The sequence below is a fragment of the Mchenga conophoros genome, linkage group LG6, assembly GCF_057382185.1.
Source record: "Mchenga conophoros isolate Kocher_MC1m ecotype Shallow Benthic linkage group LG6, M_conophoros_male_GT1.1, whole genome shotgun sequence".
Classification (NCBI taxonomy): Eukaryota; Metazoa; Chordata; class Actinopteri; order Cichliformes; family Cichlidae; genus Mchenga; species Mchenga conophoros.
Genome location: NC_140531.1, coordinates 33,399,091 through 33,419,344, shown reverse-complemented (window position 1 = coordinate 33,419,344; position 20,254 = coordinate 33,399,091). Strand labels below are relative to the sequence as shown.

The 20,254-nt window shown below is 39.6% G+C and overlaps 1 protein-coding gene across 1 annotated transcript; it reads right to left on the bottom strand.

The window, feature by feature from the left end:
- Positions 1–1,526: 1,526 nt before the first annotated feature.
- LOC146573037 (polymeric immunoglobulin receptor-like) lies at positions 1,527–5,718 on the bottom strand. Its single transcript, XM_085278517.1, has 8 exons — positions 5,619–5,718; positions 5,213–5,533; positions 4,791–5,090; positions 4,363–4,393; positions 4,196–4,242; positions 3,780–3,881; positions 3,611–3,687; positions 1,527–1,733 (listed from the first exon to the last, which is right to left on the bottom strand). Exons 1-8 carry the CDS (start codon positions 5,716–5,718, stop codon positions 1,572–1,574), a joined length of 1,140 nt encoding a protein of 379 aa, XP_085134643.1. The 3' UTR covers positions 1,527–1,571.
- Positions 5,719–20,254: the final 14,536 nt, after the last annotated feature.

Genomic DNA, 20,254 nt, shown 5'->3' with positions numbered 1-20,254 from the left:
CAGAGAGAACCCATACAAGGTTGGAAACAGCATTCAAACTCCACACAGAAAGTAACTTTTGGTAACTTTTCTACATATTTTTTCAGACTTTTTTTTTGACAATTCATCAGCTGTTTCTTTCAAAACAGACCTCTTCAGCACATTTTGCTATGTAGCACAACTAGTACAAGACGTCTGTACTCAAGGTCTGTTGAGTAAAATTAAACATTTTTTACTCTGTGATTAGCAGGTAGGTGTGACTGTGAGCTGCAACCTTGCAGTTTTGGGATGTAGTATGCTGAGCAAACTCGTTAATGTTGGCTGATAACTTGTCAGAGTGAAGGACTGAATGCTACAACAACTTGTGTCAACATTTCCACAAATTCAGAGATTACTTCTTCACTCACAAATAGATTTAAGCAGTCTCACCAGTGATATATGCTAATATCCAAGAGAAGAGGGTATTTGAAGTGATAAAACAGCACCAGCAGAGTGCTCACAGTGACACATTAACAAGTGACACTGAAAGTGTAACTTTTGAAAAAAAAAATTTAATTTTCTTCAGAGGAGGTGGAAAAAAATAAAGTTCATGATGTTAGTCAAGCAGCAACAAATTCTCTACAAATCTGAAAAGGTTGGATTAGTTTGAGTAACTGATCAGGTCAAGAGTTTTGTGGATTTTTCTGTTCCTTTTCTTTCAGTGTATTTTATTTTTACTTTACATATCTCGGGAATATAGTGCTATGCTCTTGTTTACTAAGGCAAAAGGCTAATTTATGTCAACTAATGATATGAAGTAATAATAAATGTACAATAATAATAAAAATATAATAATGTTATCATAAATTTAAGCTAAATACAGCATTACCATGTTAATGAAATAAAAGCACTGCACCTGGTAATTTTCAGTTGCAACAAACAGAAAAAAAAAATTACATGAAAATTGCAATTAGTAAACATAACTTTTTAACATTTCACTGCTCGATTTCTGCCCAAATATCTGGAACTGAAGGACTCTTACAATGTAGCAATTTACATTAAAATAGGGCAAAAATAAACAAAAGATTTAAAAATGACTGTGCTATAAAACTTTTTACTAAATGGTCCAACATTGGAATTCATTTTGCTTTGCTTATTTATTTACTTTGCACTTGTGTTAGTCGTTTGCATTTGAGTTCAATTTCATGAAAAGACTGCAGATTGCTGTTAACACTAAGCAATAAAAGTTAAAGCTAATAGCAAAAGAGTAAGAAGTGATAATAAAACAGAAAACACAATAAAGTTTCACTGAGAAAATAAGACGGCTGGATCACTGTATGTTAAGATTTGTTGTGTAACTGTTAATGATCAATCAAGTAGATTAATCTCTATACAGGTAAGACCAACGGTTTGACCTCAAATTAACACTCTGTTTATTTTATGTCTGTGAAGGTTCATCCAGGTCTTCGCAGTCTAAGGAGCTGGAAAGAAAAGCATCTGGAAGTTTCTTGAACATGTTTTATCTCTCATCCGAGAAGCGTCTTCAGTTCTAAGAGCAATTGGTGGAATTCTCTAAAGTCCAGACATGTTTCTTTCCAAACTCCTTAGACTGTTTATTTTCTATTGGCTTTGTGGAAATTTTCATTACAGTAGATGTCTTCAGATATTGTGAAGTTTTCATAGTCTTGTTCTTCATCTTCATATTGGGCACAGGCACTCTGTTGTTTGGAGGTCTGCTTCTTCGAGTACATCACAACTTCTTGGTTTCCATAAATCTATTCAGACACCAATTAACACACGCAATGTTAGTTATGTATTTTGGAATCTATTATGAAGCAAAGATTTTAAAAAGTATTTTCCTGCATTCAAACTAAAGTTGCCTTTTTAATGCAAGTTTCCACCAATGAGTATAACAATGGCTATACGCTCATGATTACACACACACAGGCAAGCTTATAAATCTCAACTTACATTTACTCAAGTGCCTTGAGGTGTGACTACTTTTGTGATTTTGTTTTATAATAAACTGAATTGAAATTAGTGCAAATAAGTTGCATGGTGCCAGACATTTTTCATTGTTGAGGTGTAGCAGGATTGCTCCGAGCCCAACTCGAATTACTGAACTCCGCACATACCTCTAAAGGAGAAGGCTGCAAGACTTCATTTTCCACCACATTTACTTGTGATGTCATTCTTTCAGTCACTACCCAGTGTTGCAGTCACTGATTTAAATAAGTTTAAATGACTGACTAAAAGTGGTTTCACTTGTTCTTGATTTACGGTATTGAGAAATGGTTAGAAAAGTTTTATGGCATATGATATGTCAGTGCTCACTGATTTTAATTTGTCTTTAATTTTAAAGGTTTTTCCATTATTTTGGTTGACTATTCACATAATTAGAGTTTTTTATTCTTGAGTTAGTCTGTTAAGCCCCAGGGATGTTTCTGAGGTTCCTGTTTAAAAATCACATTCCAATGGTGAATTGACCATTTCTCTGCAAATACAAACTCTGTAAACAATCTTGGTATCAAAAGAAAGGTAAAAACTATACAGAAGTTTTTCCTGGCCTGGTCTTCTATAGCATATAACCCGCTAAAAATATGCTGCAGTAGATTAAAAACTGAAGGAACCCACAAATCAATATATGGACATTACCTGGGCAAAGATTGCTCTGCTTCACCTCAGCAATATCAGAGTTACAGAGGTTTTATTAGGGACATAGCTGAAGGTTTTGTAGTTTGGCAGAATTTGGCCTAATCTGTGAAAGTTTTAATTTCTTCAGCATTGAATAGCAGAAATAAGGCTTTGTCAGAGGTCATTTAATTAAAATAATTAAAAATCCGCAACCGACAACATTGTACATAACAGTAGATTGGTGTGTAATAAGCAAGGGAAAAGGCACAAAATAGAGACTTTTGATGGGAAACTGTTCTCGAACTACACAGAGAGCTCTGCAGCAAGTGCGATTCTATCGTGGTTGAAGAAACATACCAAAAGTTACAGGGAATTCATTACAATGTTTTTCCAAATGTGAAGTGTAGTTTTGGTCTTTTGCTGCTGCTTCAGTGAATTTTGGTTGGGCAGTTACAGTTTCGGAATCTTTGAGATGTCTGCTTTCAGCACTTAACAGCATATCTGTGTATGTTGAACAATCCGTGCTTTGTGTTTACATCTTTTGCTGTCTTGACTGTGTTTGGTGGTTGTTGAACGGTTTTGGGAGCATTTAGCTAAGATTCTGTAGGTAATTTCCTCCAGGGATCTCTGAGATATAATGCTCTCAAGAATAATGAGGTTAGAGAGAAAACCCATAAACAAAATGGACTGACAGTTATCAATGCCTCTGTTCAATACTTTGCTTCAGAACCAAACATCTTGAGTTAGAATACGTCAGACACAAGGACCGGACTGAAACTGAATGGAAAAAAAAAAACACACCCAATGAATAACTCTGAAAGACCTTCAGAATTCCCGGAGAACTGTGGCTTAAGGGCAATTTTAAAAAATTACAAGTCTGGGCCTTTTTAAACAAAATGACTCGAGACTTTTGCACTGTATTGTATTAAACACAACTAAGAATCAATTCGTTTTATCCTGTAAGTTTATGGTGAGACATGTTATAGATATGACACAATTTGTACTTTAGTTTTCTTACATCATTTTCCATTGCACCAATCACTTCCTCTAAATCTTCTGCCTTGGGTGCATTTCTGTCCACAGGGGCTTCATCTTCTGAAAACACACAGCAGAAAACACGGTTATGCTCTTTTCGCATGCACATTTGAGTGGATGACTTTCTGCATGTGTATGAATGTAAAATATACCTTTTACTTTGTAATGTTTCCACTTGTAAACTACAACCACAAAGATGCCCATCAATAGCAGCAGCACAAGGGGAACGGTGAAAGGAACATAAAGTGCTGAATCTGAAAAGCAGAATGCAGTAAAAATACAAACTTCCTTTTTATGGTTTTCTTAAAGACACTTAGCAGAACTGTGGGTTTAGATTATATTTTATTAATAGTTGCAGCTGTTGACTACTGGTGCACACAACCATAGCTGTTTTTGCACTTAGGGTCATTTTGGTGTGACGTACATTCACCCCCAAGGGACTTACTGTAACTGTAGCCATGAAAAAACAAAAGTAACCAAAGCTTATGGAGTGATAACATACTTGACCTCACAACATTAATGAAATGAAAAACACATATTGTATATACTGTACCTTTAACAGGTTGACCAGGAGTTTGTGTTTGAGCTTTTCCAAGAGTTTTCATTGTAGAAGTTTTTACAAGACTTTCTACTGTAGAAGGTACAGTTTTTCCAGGAGTTTTTACTGTAGAAGGTACAGTTTTTCCAGGAGTTTGTACTGTAGAAGGTACAGTTTTTCCAGGAGTTTTTACTGTAGAAGGTACAGTGCTGGTATGCTGCAGAAAGACTGTTGGAGGAAAAAAAACCCTCTTAGTTCTCTTAGAAACTTTATTTTAACACAAGAATCACATTTTAGTAGAATGACTAGTGCAGAGGGTCCTGACTGATACCCCAAGAATCTTAAATTATTCACACAACTGAAATTAAACTGTTAATTAATTAATTACTTAATTAATGTAGAAAAACCAGCCAGTAAATAAGATGTAAAAAAAAAAACCCCACAAAAAACTGGCCTCTAGTTCTGTTTGGCATATATTATGTGCTTTGTGTGAAACACTATGAAGGCAGAGTTGTTATAATTCTATCACACTAGAAATAACTGAATCACCAGCTGTAGTTATGCTTAAATAGTAGTAACTCATAGCTCTGTCCATTTTTCCTTAATTTAAATGTGTTCATCTCACCGACTGACAGCTGAATCTTGGTGTAGTTTCCAACTCTCCACTGTGAGTCTGACCCACACCAGTATGTCCCAGCATCTTCTTCTTCTAACTTTGTGATCGTCACTGAGAAAGAGTTGGAATAAATACCGCCTTGTAGTGCGAATCTGCTTTTACTCGTCACCATGTCTCTGCAGCTGTTGCGGTGGTCTCCCTTACAGAGGAACTTCCTGTTATCCCGATGTTGTGAAGGATAAGGGCACTGCAGAGTTAGTGGCTGTCCCACAGTACCTGTTATTTCAGTTGATGTGACACAGCACCACTCTGTCAGAATGAAAGAGAAAAACTATTAAAGACTCATAAAATATTCAACTTTTTTAAAGAGTCTTTTAGAAGAAGCTGTTTTCTTCTGGTTGGTATAATGAGATATTACTATGACCTCTCACCTTTGACTCTTAGCTCAACAGCAGAGAAAACATCATGGTCAGAGTTTGTTTGAACACCACAAAGGTAATGCCCTGAATCACTTTGGGTCAAGCTGCTAATTGTCACTGTGAATATTCTTGACATTTTTACATCATTAAGTCTGAAGCGACCATTTTCTCTGTTGTTAGAGGTGATTAGTGCATCCTGCAGACATGTGGAGGGCTGGTTTCCTCTGCAGATGTACTTCAGGCTGTTCTGGTACTGATTCTCATGAGGACAATTGATGGACTCAGAGTATCCCTCATAACTTTCAATATTGGTCACAGTATCACAGCAGCGGTCTGTCAAAAAGACAAATGTATTAATTTTACAGAAAGCAGTGTTTTCTGTCAGCTGATATAATGAGACGTTACTATGAATGCTCACCTTTAACTTTCAGCTCAAAAGCATAGAAAAGATGCAGCGCCTGTTGCAGACACATGGAGGGCCGTGTTTCCTCAGGAAACGTTAACCTCTCTCCCCACATATCCAGTCACATGGATCACCCCTACTGCACTGGTCACACATCTCAGAGCAACTGTAAAGAAAAGACAGTATAAAAAATATTTCATTTATTTTGTCATTTCAGCACTCATACTAGCATTGCTATTACTAATGAAAATACCAAAATCAACAAAAGGTGTGGCACTGCAAATAAATAGTTATACGTTTAATCTAGATTTACCTTTAATCTTCATCTATTTACTTATTTAGTCATTAAAACAACTTACTACAGATGGTAAACAGCAGGTTTTGAAGGCTCCACATCTTTGCTTTGCTTCGTAGAAGTAGAAATTTGACAGGAAATAAACTGAAAATGTGACGCCCACAATTTGTATATTCACATCTAGGTAATGTTTAAGCCTTTTACTTCTGCATTTAGATCACAATTCATTTAACCCTTTAAGACCTACCATAGAACCAAGTTCGCCAGAGCTTATATTATATTTTTACATGCTGTGGAGCCATTTTTGGGAGCATTTCAAGTTGCTATACATCAATACAACCATTATAGCCCAAACTTTAATAATATGTCTGCATTAGGTGCATTGTAATTACATAAATTGCAAAAAAGTGCAATAAACTACAAAAATATTGAAAATCGTTTTTGTTTTTTTAACATATATTTCTAGTTAGAGAAATTTAAGAGGCTTATCCCTCAAAACTGTAAATACAAAAAAGTTGGACAAACTAGTTTCCCACCACAAGAAATTTATTTTAAGTGTCTTCATAGTTTTATTTTTGAAATACACCAATTTTCATACACTGCAGGAAAAACGAAAATAAATATTATAGTGCAAATATGCAAAATAACAGCATATGCATCAAAATAAACTATTTCCAGCAGTGCAATATGAGTCGTAAGCATCCCAGAAACAACACAGAAAATCATAAACTCAAACATAACTTTTAAAAACATAAGTGTAGGCTCATAAGGCCCCAATCGTAAAAAACTACATTTCCGCAAAATTACGTCACTTCCGGTTTCGGGCAGGTCATGGCGGACATGCGACAGTTCACGCTGATGGACGTAGGAAGTGTTACAAACAGCTGATCGGATCGGCAAAGCGTGTTTCTGGAATATTATGTTTTTGTTGCTGCAAGTGCTTTTTATGCAGTTTTTGCAAAGCTATATGTGGAAGGAAACTGTGACCGAGGACAAGCTGATGGCATAAGATGTAAGTACAACTCCTCTGGTTTCATATGCAAAAAAAATTATTGCGCTAGCTTACGTGGTTGCAGTGCTACCCGGATTTAAAAATAGTTACGCAAAATGGAGCGCGCCTGCTCCGACCGGCTTTAAAGGGTTAATTTTGCATATTTGTATTTTCAATATAGAAATTATATCTTTAAGGTCATTAAAATTTATTAGGCTGGTACTGAAGAAATTGTTTTTTTTTGATGATGAATTGAGCGTACCCATCATTCTGATGTTTAAACTAAAAAGAGTTCCTAGTAATTTAGTTGGTAAATTTAATATAGTATTTTATTTTCTTGCTATTTTTTACACTGACACATATATTTTCTAACTAAATGGTACTGATTACACCACCAGGGGTGGAGTTACACTTCAGGAAATATGTGCAAATGTTTTAACAGTTACAAAGGCACACAGGCTCATTATTCACAAGACAGAGCAAAATAAACATATAAATGAAGCAATAAGGAACAAGTAACAACTCTGTAAATAATATACAAAAAACCAAAACAAAAAAAGGAGTGCACGCACACACACACACACACACACACACACACACACACACACACACACACCTGCGGCACGATTAAAATAAAACAAAAAGCTAACACGAAACAAGGCAGCACAAGACAATGTAAACCACAAAGAATAACCAAACAATACAAGTCGACAAAACAGCAACAAGATAACAACAAGACAGCAGCAGGGTCGGCTTGTAACAACAGAGGGAAAAACTGTTTTCTGGGGTCCAACCTGCTAGAAACCAAATTGCTTAATGACAGGCTGTGGTCATCACCAGCCATGACAGGAATGCAGGCCAAATGCCAGGAGTCAGGGAAATGGAAATGAAATGGACCTTTGATTTGTTTTTTGTGTGTGTTGTTGTCATAGGGGTTGTCAGAATTTGTCTGGTCTTTTGCCCAGGACCGGTTTGCCTTGGGAGAACCTACCTTGAGCATATTGAGAGACAACACATCTCTTATAATCACAAACCCCTCCGATGTTATAAGGTGGTGATTCACAGAGGTGGCCTCAGGATTTCATCTTTGCTTTCTGTAGATGATGTGCTTCTGTTGGATTCATTAGGTCATGACCTCCTTGCACTGGAGCAGCGTGAAGCAGGAATGAGAATCAGAACTTCCAAGATGGAGATTACATATTTTTGCTGGAAAAGGGTGGAGTGCTCTTTCTGAGTCAGGGGCGAGTTACTGGCCCAAGCGGAGGAGGAGCGTGAGATAGAAAGAGGAGGGCAGACATTGTACATATCTGTTGTGGTAACCAGATAGTTGAATGTAAAAGCAAAGCTGCCAATTTATGTTCAATTTATGTTCAATCTACTTTTGTATGTGTTTTAGACACAAGGAATGCAGATTAGTTTTCTTTAAAGGGTGGATGGGCTCTCCTTTAGAGAAAGGGTGAGGAGTTTGCTCATTTGAGAGGGATTTGGAGAACAGCCACTGCTCCTCCATGCCTTATTAGATGAGGTATTTGGGGCATGTGGTTAGGATGCCTAAAGGACGCCTTCTAGGCAAATTGTTTTGGGCTTGTCCTACAGGATGGAGGCCCCAGAGCACACCCAAGATTCACTGGAGACATTATATCTTGACTGGCTGGGAATGTCTCTGTCTTCCCCCAAATGAGCTGGATGCCTTTAACCTGTATTATAATAGTTGTTTCCTAGCTATCCTAGCTGCAGGATTTCAATTAATGAGACACACAAGATAAACATGTTATATATCTGCAGGATCATTCTCCAAATTGTGTGTAACAGTATATGACTTTAAGGCCGTACTCACACTATGTCCTGCTACCTTATTTCACACCTGAGCATGAAAATAACCACTTCCCTGCTGACCTGCACTCACACTGTGCTTATCTGGAAATCTGATCAAACCTTGACTTGGTCAAATCATAGGCCTGACTCATAGCATCTTTCTGATAGCAGCAACACATTTTGCTCTCAGGACTCTTGTGTTCACACCGAACGCGATAGAGGCAGGCGGAGCGTCAGGTTTACATGTAAAGTCAATGGAAAGGCGCGCTGACCCGCGTTTGCGGCTCCCGCGAAAATTCGGAAGCAGATTTGCGTCGCGAAAACGCCAAAACGCCTGAAACGCGCGTGAGTGTAGCGCGTTTCAGGCGTTTGACTCGCGAAAAAAACCACGCGCGTGAGTTTATGTGTTGCATTTTGTGCACACACGCGTTTCGCGTCCCCCGCTCGAGTTGGAAAAATCTGAACTCCAGCATCAAATCGCGCCGCGACAACCAATCAGGAGCCTGGTGACGTGGCTGTTACCTAGTTCAAAGGGGCAGATCCAGCCAAAGCCCTTTATTCTTCAATAGAAGGAAGGCTAATCAATGCGTAGCAAACAACCTGGAGCCGTACGACACCAGCTGCTTTCTGTACCGAGACAGGAATATAAAGGACCGAGCTTGGAGGAAGATATGTAAAGAGATCGAGCAACCTGGTAAGTTCATTCATTTCTCTTAAGTTTTCTCTAAAGTTTTCACTGACCCGGTGAAGCCGCACAAAAGCTAGCAAGCCACCGCTATTTTCCCACTGACGTACAAATACCGTTCTGCTTTTAGGCATGTTGTCATTTAGGAATATATTTTATTGTTTATTAATAAACAGCACACAGTGGTCCCGCTGTTCATCCGTCACTGCTTCGCTTTTTCGCTGATTTTTTATTGCACCGTACAGCATTGCATTCTGCAGCCTGATTGACAAATCTGCTCCGTGTCGTGTCTCCTGCGCTTGCCAAATTTATCACGTTTGGTTTTGATAACCATCACGTCCAATAGAAAAAACAGCACGAAAACACCCATAACTATGAGCCTCATTCGGAAATAGACACCTGCACCGCGAGGGGAAAAGGCGCACGAAAGTGGCGGGCAGATGAAGACAAACCGCGGCATAATAATACTTTTACGTTTTGCAATCTACAAAGGTTTGCACTTTGAGAATCAATTGTGAGAACTGTGACCAATGTTCATGTGTGTGGGGAAAACGGTGTATAAAGTGCGTGGCCAGGGGCTAGTTATTCTGAGAACCCCTGCTGCAATAAATGAGGGACCACTGTCTACTCTATGATTATTATATTCAACCTGTTAACATTTAATACTGTATTGATAGAACCAACTGATTCTGCAGCAGAGCATCCCCTGTTGCTTCTCCTGGCTGCCCAGTCCCTGAGCTCCTGCTGCTGCACCCACAGATATGTACAGCAAGCACTGATACCTTTTTAGTCGGTGGGATTGCCTGTGATCACCTTTACTAAATATCTACAACCAATCTGATTATATCCTGTTTTTTTTTCAATGTTGAAATTAAAATCTAGTAGCAGCCTTCTCATTTCTTTGTGTTCTGTGCTTTTTTACAGGCCCACAGAGGAGGACGGCTCCGAGGCAGATGAGGGACGGGTCCCAGGACGGTCCATCGGCGCTGGAGCTGGCCACCCTGGTGTCCCTGAAGAGTCCACACCAGTCTCCAATGGAGCATTTCCTCCTCAGCCGTGTTCCTGCTCTGGAGAGCAGCTGGTCCTTTTTATTCCTGTCTCTCTCTGTAAATACTTATATTTTATATATTTATGTTTAATGTATTTCTGTGTGAGAATTTTAATATTATTTCAAATAAATGTTTATAATGGTAAATGGCCTGCATTTGTATAGCGCTTTTCTAGTCCATAGGACCCCAAAGCGCTTTACACTACATTCAGTCATTCACCCATTCACACACACATTCACACACTGGCAATGGCAAGCTACATTGTAGCCACAGCTGCCCTGGGGCGCACTGACAGAGGCGAGGCTGCCGGACACAGGCGCCACCAGGCCCTCTGACCACCACCAGTAGGCAAACATGGGGTTAGTATCTTGCCCAAGGATATTTGACATGCAGCCAGGATGCAGCCTGGGATCGAACCACCGACCTTCTGATTAGTGGCTGACCTGCTCTGCCACCTGAGCTACAGCCACCCCATAATGACTAATGTTTCAGTTCTACTACACAGCAAATGTTGGCACATGACTTGACACATGTAGAATTTATTTCATATTATACTAATGGCAAAATATACTAATACAGTGGGATGCAAAAGTTTGGGCAACCTTGTTAATAGACATCATTTTCCTGTATAAATCGTTGGTTGTTACAATAAAAAATGTCAGTTAAATATATCATACAGGAGACACACACAGTGATATTTGAGAAGTGAAAAGAAGTTTACTGGATTTACAAAAAGTGTGCAATAATTGTTTAAACATCTGGGGCGATGGATTTTTCTTGGACACGCGTAGAGGTGCGAATGTGCACGCGTCAAGTTAGGGGCGTTTGGGGCTTTTTTCTCGCGCCCATCGCGTTCGGTGTGAACACACCGTGGTGTATCAATATCATATTTTAACGCGCGTGAACCGGAAATGTGGGAGGGATGTAGGAGGAAGTTGTGCCAGACCGGTATCTTTGCAAGATGGCAGCTGTCGAGCTAGCGCTTGAAGAGAGAGTCTCCCTTCTCTATTTACTGTGGAGAGCAGAGTAGCGGCGTAAAAGACGTCCTCGCCGTACCTGGGTCCATCAGGTCCTCCAGAGGTGTGAGCAGTTTGGTGAGTTTCACCATTTGCTCCAGGAGCTGCGCCTGGATGACGGCCGATTCCAGCGCTATCACCGTCGGCCAGTTTGAGGACCTGCTTTCCCTCGTCGGTCCCAGCATCGCCCGCCTAGACACCAACTACAGGCGCTCAATCCCACCTGCAGAGCGCCTGTCCCTCTGCTTGAGGTTAGTAAAAGTATTTAATACGGTAGTCCCTTATTGATACCTGTGCTAATATATGCTAAACCATCCATTTATACACTGCTAACATGGATGTGCTATGCTAACAGTGAATGCTGTCGGTGTTTACTGAAAGCAAACTGTGGTACAGACGACTGTTTATAATATTTCTAGTGATACTCAGAAGCTCTCATCAAGTCCCGATTTAATTCGATTCATGCTGTTATCAGTGTTTGAATGATAGCATGGCTGTGGTGTCACATCAATGTATGCGCTCGGTGTTTGCTGATATCAAACTGTAGCATTAGGACCACTGAGTTAACCTTTGTAGTGATACTCACTCCTTTTTATTTAGACCTGGTTTAATTCTGGGATAGTTGAATATTTGTATATAATCCCTGCAGCTGTCAGACTATAACAGGGGTCACCAGCCTTTATTAAAACAGAGTTAGATAAAACTGTGAACAGTTTGGTTCATCTTTAGTTACATGGTTCTATCTTGATAAGCTGTCTTATCACAGATTAATTTGTCAAAAATATTAATGATTTAAGCAAGGAAAGGGCTACATGTCAACATACAACTCTTTATTTCTATTAATGTCTCACTTCATTCCTACCTGATTGACATGTTTAGGAATTATGAGTGATTGGCACACTGTAGTTGTGAAAGTTGCTACCAATCAAATTATGATATGTTAAAGTTAAAACAAAACACAACTGTTTTAGATATTATCTAATATACATTTTGTAATTATCCTTATAATTAATAAACGTTTTATGTAAAATTTAAGTTTTGTGATTTAAATCTGACATCACCAAAGTATTTTGGAATTTGAATAATGTATTTTGTAACTGCAGTACACATAATACTAATTTTGAACAATTTTGTCCAGGTTCCTTGTCACCGGGGACTCCTTCACGACCAAGCGTTCAGTTACAGAGTCGGCGTGTCCACGGTGAGCCAGATCACCCCCCAGGCAGCGACGGCCATCTGGGACTGTCTAGTGGACGATTTCATGGCTGTGCCTTCACCTGGAGACTGGCGGTCCATCACAGAGGGATTCCAGGAGCGCTGGAACTTCCCTCTGTGCTGTGCAGCTCTGGATGGGAAGCACGTCCAGACAAAGGCGCCCCATATATCATATAGGAGACACACACATCGATATACACTAAATATTTATTTCATTTTTTTTGTGGTGCCCAAATTTATGCACCTGCTTGATTTTGTTTAAACAATTATTGCACACTTTCTGTAAATCCAGTAAACTTCTTTTCACTTCTCAAATATCACTGTGTATGTCTCCTGTATGATATTTAACTGACATTTTTTATTGTAACAACCAACGATTTATACAGGAAAATAATGTCTATTAACAAGGTTGTCCAAACTTTTGCATCCCACTGTATCAGTATATTTTGTCATTAGTGTAATATGAAATAAATTCTACATGTGTCAAGTCGTGTGCCAACATTTGCTGTGTAGTAGAACTGAGACATTAGTTATTATAAAAATTTATTTGAAATAATATTAAAATTCTCAAACAGAAATACATTAAACATAAATATATAAAATATAAGTATTTACAGAGAGAGACAGGAATAAAAAGGACCAGCTGCTCTCCAGAGCAGGAACAAGGCTGAGGAGGAAATGCTCCATTGGAGACTGGTGTGGACTCTTCAGGGATACCAGGGTGGCCAGCTCCAGCGCCGGTGGACCGTCCTGGGACCCGTCCCTCATCTGCCTCGGAGCTGTCCTCCCCTGTGGGCCTGTAAAACAGCACAAAACACAAAGAAATGAGAAGGCTGCTACTAGATTTTAATTTCAACATTGAAAAAAACAAAACAAAAACAGGATATAATCAGATCGGTTGTAGATATTTAGTAAAGGTGATCACAAGGTAATCCCACTTAGTAAAAAGGTATCAGTGCTTGCTGTACATATCTGTGGGTGCAGCAGCAGGAGCTCAGGGACTGGGGAGCCAGGAGAAGCAACAGGGGATGCTCTGCTGCAGAATCAGTTGGTTCTATCAATACAGTATTAAATGTTAACAGGTTGAATATAATAATCATAGAGTAGACAGTGGTCCCTCATTTATTGCAGCAGGGGTTCTCAGAATAACTAGCCCCTGGTCACGCACTTTATACACTTTTTTTCCACACACACACATGAACATTGGTCACAGTTCTCACAATTGATTCTCAAAGTGCAAACCTTTGTAGATTGCAAAACGTAAAAGTATTATTATGCCGCGGTTTGTCTTCATCTGCCCGCCACTTTCGTGCGCCTTTTCCCCTCGCGGTGCAGGTGTCTATTTCCGAATGAGGCTCATAGTTATGGGTGTTTTTGTGCTGTTTTTTCTATTGGACGTGATGGTTATCAAAACCAAACGTGATAAATTTGGCAAGCGCAGGAGACACGACACGGAGCAGATTTGTCAATCAGGCTGCAGAATGCAATGCTGTACTGTGCAATAAAAAATCAGCGAAAAAGCGAAGCAGTGACGGATGAACAGCGGGACCACTGTGTGCTGTTTATTAATAAACAATAAAATATATTCTTAAATGACAACATGCCTAAAAGCAGAACGGTATTTGTACGTCAGTGGGAAAATAGCAGTGGCTTGCTAGCTTTTGTGCGGCTTCCCCAGGTCAGTGAAAACTTTCAAAAGAGAAATGAATGAACTTACCAGGTTGCTCGATCTCTTCACATATCTTCCTCCAAGCTCGGTCCTTTTTATTCCTGTCTCGGTACAGAAAGCAGCTGGTGTCGTACGGCTCCGGGTTGTTTGCTACCGCATTGATTAGCCTTCCCCTCCATCGAAGTATGAAGGGCTTTGGCTGGATCTGCCCCTTTGACCTAGGTAACAGCCACGTCACCGGGCTCCTGATTGGTTGTCGCGGCGCGATTTGACGCTTGAGTTCAGATTTTTTCAACTCGAGCGGAAGACGCGAAACGCGCGTATGCACAAAATGCAACACAAAAACTCACGCGCGTGTTTTTTTTCGCGAGTCAAACGCCTGAAACGCACTACACTCACGCGCGTTTCAGGCATTTTGGCGTTTTCGCGACGCAAATCTGCTTCCGAATTTTCGCGGGAGCCGCAATCGCGGGTCATCGCGCCTTTCCATTGACTTTACATGTAAACCTGACGCTCTGGCCGCCTCTATCGCGTTCGGTGTCCACACGTACACGGGTATTTTTGAAAAAGGAGATTTTCCGTTTTTGTTTTTGAAAAAAATCCCGTCCACATGTAAACGCAAAAATGAAGGAAAACGCTGCTAGGAACATGCCAAAGCAACAGGTGGCGATATATTCCTAACCGTGTAGAAATGTTGGCCAATAAGAAGTCTAGAAGCCTGGGTGGGAAAGCGTAAACATAGGCGCATAGGAGCAGAAAGGAGTCCTGTGTGAAGGGACAGTAACTGTGTGTGTATATGTAAGCATTTAAACACATCAGTGATCAAATATCCACCCTGGCAGGCGTTTTTAAAAATCTCTGTTTTCAGTGACTGAAAACGCAGTTTACGTGTGGACGAAAGGTGCAAACGCATAGAAAAATCTGCGTTTTCAAAAATACCTGGGTACATGTGAACGTAGATTTGGAAACAGCGTTTTTGTCTGAAAACGCTCCGCATCCACACTAGTGTTTTCAGTCGTTTTCACAGAGTTGTGCGTCCACATTGAAAGAGCCAAAAACGCTTACGTTCAGTACTGCGCATGCGCAAAAGCAAGTGAGAGTTTAAAAATTGGAAGAAAAACTATCTGGAGCATGTACAAACTGATATTAATCTTTTTTAGGTATGTCAAAATTGAGAGCAATCAAAACAACTACTGTATAATGCACTCCGCTATCTTTGTTTAATTGGTCACATGACTACATCACATGACTAAAATGCGTCATCGTTTTGAAATGTATGCGTTTTCGGGACTGTTTTCAAAACGTTGCGTTTTTCCTTGAGGAAAACGGCGTCTCAGTGTGGACGGGAGGCCAAAACGGAGAGAAATCTGTGTTTTCAAACAGAAACGAATTAGTGTGGACGTAGCCTTATTTTGGGTACATCTTAGAACTTAAAATTTAGAACTTTTATTGGCATTGTGCACTTTCTTGCACAGCAAAATTGGGTAGCAGGACCACAAAGGTGCAAAAGTAAAGCCATCCAGTATAGATGTTAGTGAAACTGTTGGGAAGACAACGTTGGAGAAACGTGAACATTTTATTTGTACTGTATAATCTGCAGATTCTGACAGAAATCTGCAACTATCCTTTGAAGCACCGCTCCTCTCTAAAACAGCAATAAGTATAATTATTAGGCCATATGTAAATAACAAAATAACTTTATAACTTAAAGCAAAATTGGGAAACGTAAAGTCCGAAACAAGTCTTTATATTAAGGGCCATCAGTCAAACATTACTGTTTGGTCTGGGTCTAAACCGAGCGCGTTGTGTGTGACGTCTTCTTTTGCGCATGCGGGCCTCTTTGAGCGTTCACAGAGCGCGTTTGCTGTCACATTTTATTTGTAGTGTGAAAGAGCAGACAAAAAAATCAGATTTGATCAAGCATTAAGCATTGTAAAGTGCTTTGAGGGTCTCGAAAAGCGCTATATAAATATAATCTATTATTATTATTATTTATTTATTTTTTTTAAGACTTGTAGTGTGAACATAGTCTTAGTTTGCATTAAGAGTTCTGACAGCCCACATGAAGAAGCTGTTTTTTAGTCTATTGGTTTTGCACCTGATGGATCTGAACCTTTTTCCAGAGGGCAGGATGTTGAAGAGGTGGTGGTTAGGGTGGAGGTGGTCTTTTATAATTGCCTTGGCTCTCTGAAAATCTGATCAAACTTTGACCTGGTCAAATCATAGGCTTGACTCATAGCATCTTTCTGACAAACCTAAGTTGACCCAGCAGTACCAGAAACTACAAAGACAAGGTGTTCCATAACTTATTTGAATTTTACTGTCAAGTCTGAATTTTTTGCATTTCCAGATAAACCTAGATAATCTAACAAATAGGCAAAATACAAGATAAAAAAAGCTACAAAACGCAGCAGAATATATAAAAGAGTGATTATAATATGGCAGAGTTCCAGAGGAAGCATAGCATAAAGTCAAGCATAAATGCAAAATGTGTTGCAATTTGCAGGAAATGTGTCGCAGTTGGCAGCAAATGTGTTGCAGTTAGCAGCAAATGTGTTGCAGTTAGCAGAACTCTTATTTTGGGTACATCTTAGAACTTAAAACTTTGTGCAGTTTCTTGCACAGTGAAATTGGATAGCAGGACCACAAAGGTGCAAAAGTAAAGCAAACAATATAAAAAAAGAAAAAGCAATAAATATGTGTATATACATACATGTATGTGAGTAAACTATATACATGATGTATATGTAGAAACATTGAAACAGTAACATTGTGGGGCTGTATAGAAGGGCAGTTATATAATATAATAAATGAATAAGGGTGGGGGGCTATGGTCATTTCGGATGGGAATGGTAATTCCACTGAGACAAGAAGACTGCACAAAGACCAAAATATTGCACAGAACAAGGAAAGACAGAAATGGCACATGGGATGGCAGCAACATTGTTAATCAATAGCAGTGTTGTATTTGATTGTATGGAAGAAGTCTGTTCACATTCTTAGTTTGCATTAAGAGTTCTGACAGCCCACACGAAGAAGCTGTTTTTAGTCTATTGGTTTTGCACCTGATGGATCTGAACCTTTTTCAAATTTGATGATGGTGTTGCAGGGATGCGAGGGGGTGCAGTCACTGCAGATGGTGTATAGGAGTGGAGTCAGCACACATCTCTGAGGTGAGCCAGTGCTGATTGACAGGGTGGATGATCACAACCTTGACTGATTGTGAACGGCTTGTGAGAAAGTTTTTGATCCATGCACATGTGGCGGGGGGGAGAAGTCCAAGTTTACCAGCTAGGTTATAAGAATGTCTGGGATGATGGTATTGAAAGCCGAGCTGAAATGCTAAGTGTGAATGCTAGGCAGTTTCGTTATTGTTTATCAAATGTCAGATCACAGAACACAGATATGGTGCTAGTATAGTGGTAAATGTGTTGTTGCTTTAATGATATTGTAATGCTGTGAAAAGTGAGAAACTGCACTGGCATTTACATGTTGTCTATAGTTGTTTGCATGTATCATATCACTAACATTCATGTCCCCCAACTCGACCCTGTCTGAACTCTCCCCGTCACCTCTCCTGTGGACTGTCCTTTGCTTTGGATGGTTGATTGCAGGTATTTAAATTCATCTACCCACACTACCTCTGGTCCTTGCAGCTCCACTGTTACAACTCTCTCACTCTTGTTTTCACACACATCCTGTTTTGCTTCGACTGTCTTTCATTTGTCTTTTTTCGGGAGCCTGCCTTGACTTTTGCAGACTGTCTTCCGTTGGCTCCCTGCTTTCATTACAGATCACAAAGTCATCTGCAAACATCTTAGTCCACAGATATTCCTGCCTGACCTCATCTGTCATCCTGTTCATCACCATTGCAAACAAGACGGGGCTCAGAGCCAACCGCTAATGTGATCCCACTCCCAATGTCACTGCTACTGCAAACCCCACCACTGTTTCACTGTCCTCACACGTCTTCAACCATGTGCACATACGTCTCTGCCACTCCTGATTTCCTCATGCAGTACCACAGTTTCTCTGTTAGCACCCTATTATAGCCTATACCCCCTAATGAATACAGATGCAGTGGTCGGGAATCGAACCGACCTGAAAGCGTGTAGTGTCACCACTATGCTATCCAGCTGATTTCACACCTGTGGGCAGTCTATCCTTTAAGCTCGGGTCCTCTACCAGAGGCCTGGGAGCTGGAGGGTCCTGCGCAGTATCTTAGCTGTTCCAAGGACTGTGGTCTTGTGGACAGAGATCTTGGATGTTATTCCTGGGATCTGCTGGAGCCACTTGCCTAGCTTGGGAGTCACTGCACCTAGTGCTCCGATTACAACTGGGACCACTGTTACCTTCACCCTCCACATCATTTCCAGCTCTTCTCTAATCCCTTAGTACTTCTCAAGTACTTCTTTTCGTGTTCCTTCTACCTGATGTTGCTATCATTCAATATCTCTACATCTATCACTACGGACGTCTTCTTCTACTTGTCTACCACCACTATATTCGGTTAGTTAGTCGCCACCATATTGTCCAACTGTATCTGGGAGTCCCACAGAATCTTAGCTTGGACACCACCTAGGGTGGTGGAGAATGGACAAGCTAAGATCCTGTGCTCGAGAACATGTGGTGGGTGAAGTTAACAGTGTTCACAGTGGTAATTAAAGCACTCGGTGCAGTTACCCCCAAGCGAGGTGAGTGGCTCCAGCAGATCCCAGGAACAACATAAGAGATCTTTGTCCAGAAGAGTGCAGTTCCAGGACAAAGACATTGCGCAGGACACTCAAGCTCCCAGGCCTCTAGTAGAGGATTCAAGTTTGCAGGATAGACCATCTGCAGAGGCAAGAGGGGAATTTATATACATTTTCAGTGAAAGTCAATTTTTTAATTTCAACTTTTGTCTTCATGAATTGTTCACTTTCTATGTAAAATTGAATTTTGCCGATTTATTTAAACTGAATAAAGAAAAAACTAATTTCCAGCATCCATAGAATGAATATATGGAGATCAGAGGGAAAAATATTTTCAGTACTGAAAAAAATTATGCAAGAATTACGGGCTATTTCATGTCATAGCAATGTGAAACCCAAGTCATAGCTTAACTATAACCACAGAGGGGATGGCCCATTCTTAGATGTCCCTTCCAATAAAAACATTGTTTTTTATATTTATAAAATAGCTGAAACATGCCATCTAGTGGTGAAAGACGTTTTTAGAAGCTTTGCATAAACAGCACAGCATATAATTAAAAGTTTTGTAGTAAAAGGGTGAGTAAAAGTATTTAAGTATATTTAGGAAACTGTACTCAAAGAATTGTAAGTTCAATCTTTCAGAGCAGAAACATGACCCATGGGAGTTTTAGATGTTATTATTATTACTCATTCATTAATATAAAAGTAAATATAAAAAATAAAATCTGCTGCTACATTTTTGTGCAATATTTAAAAATATAATTTAGTTTTTTCACAATGTTTTAAAAGCAGAGCAGATATTTTTATGAACAGTAAGTAATAAACATGAGAGTAAATGTATAGATCACCGCAGATGTGAAGTCCGTTTAATTCTGTTGACTTTAATGGAATTTTAATTTTCATTCTAATGAAACAGTTAGAAACACAGTAACTGACATCCATAAGTCTGGAAAGGGTTAGAAAGAAATTTTTAAGGTTTTAGAAAACCATGGTGAGAGCCATGACAGAGAGAATTTATATCTGCAGACTTTAATGTGCTTTAGCGTTTAGTTGAGATAAAATTATCATAGTGGCTTATTTGAACATTGATGTAGATGCTGAAAAAAACAGACTCAACATTGCTTTTAATTTATTACTACCACTGTTACAACATACCCACCACTTTTATCCTTTAATGACACTTTGGATTTTGTTCTGACATGTAGTACAGAAACCTGAGATCTCT

Coding starts and splice junctions, on each gene's coding strand:
- LOC146573037 (XM_085278517.1), bottom strand. CDS start 5,718: ATGTGGGGAGAGAGGTTAACGTTTCCTGAGGAAACACGGCCCTCCATG. Junction 5,091..5,212: donor TGTTGAGCTAAGAGTCAAAG/GTGAGAGGTCAT, acceptor TCATTCTGACAG/AGTGGTGCTGTGTCACATCA. Junction 1,734..3,610: donor TTGGTGCAATGGAAAATGAT/GTAAGAAAACTA, acceptor GTGTCTGAATAG/ATTTATGGAAACCAAGAAGT.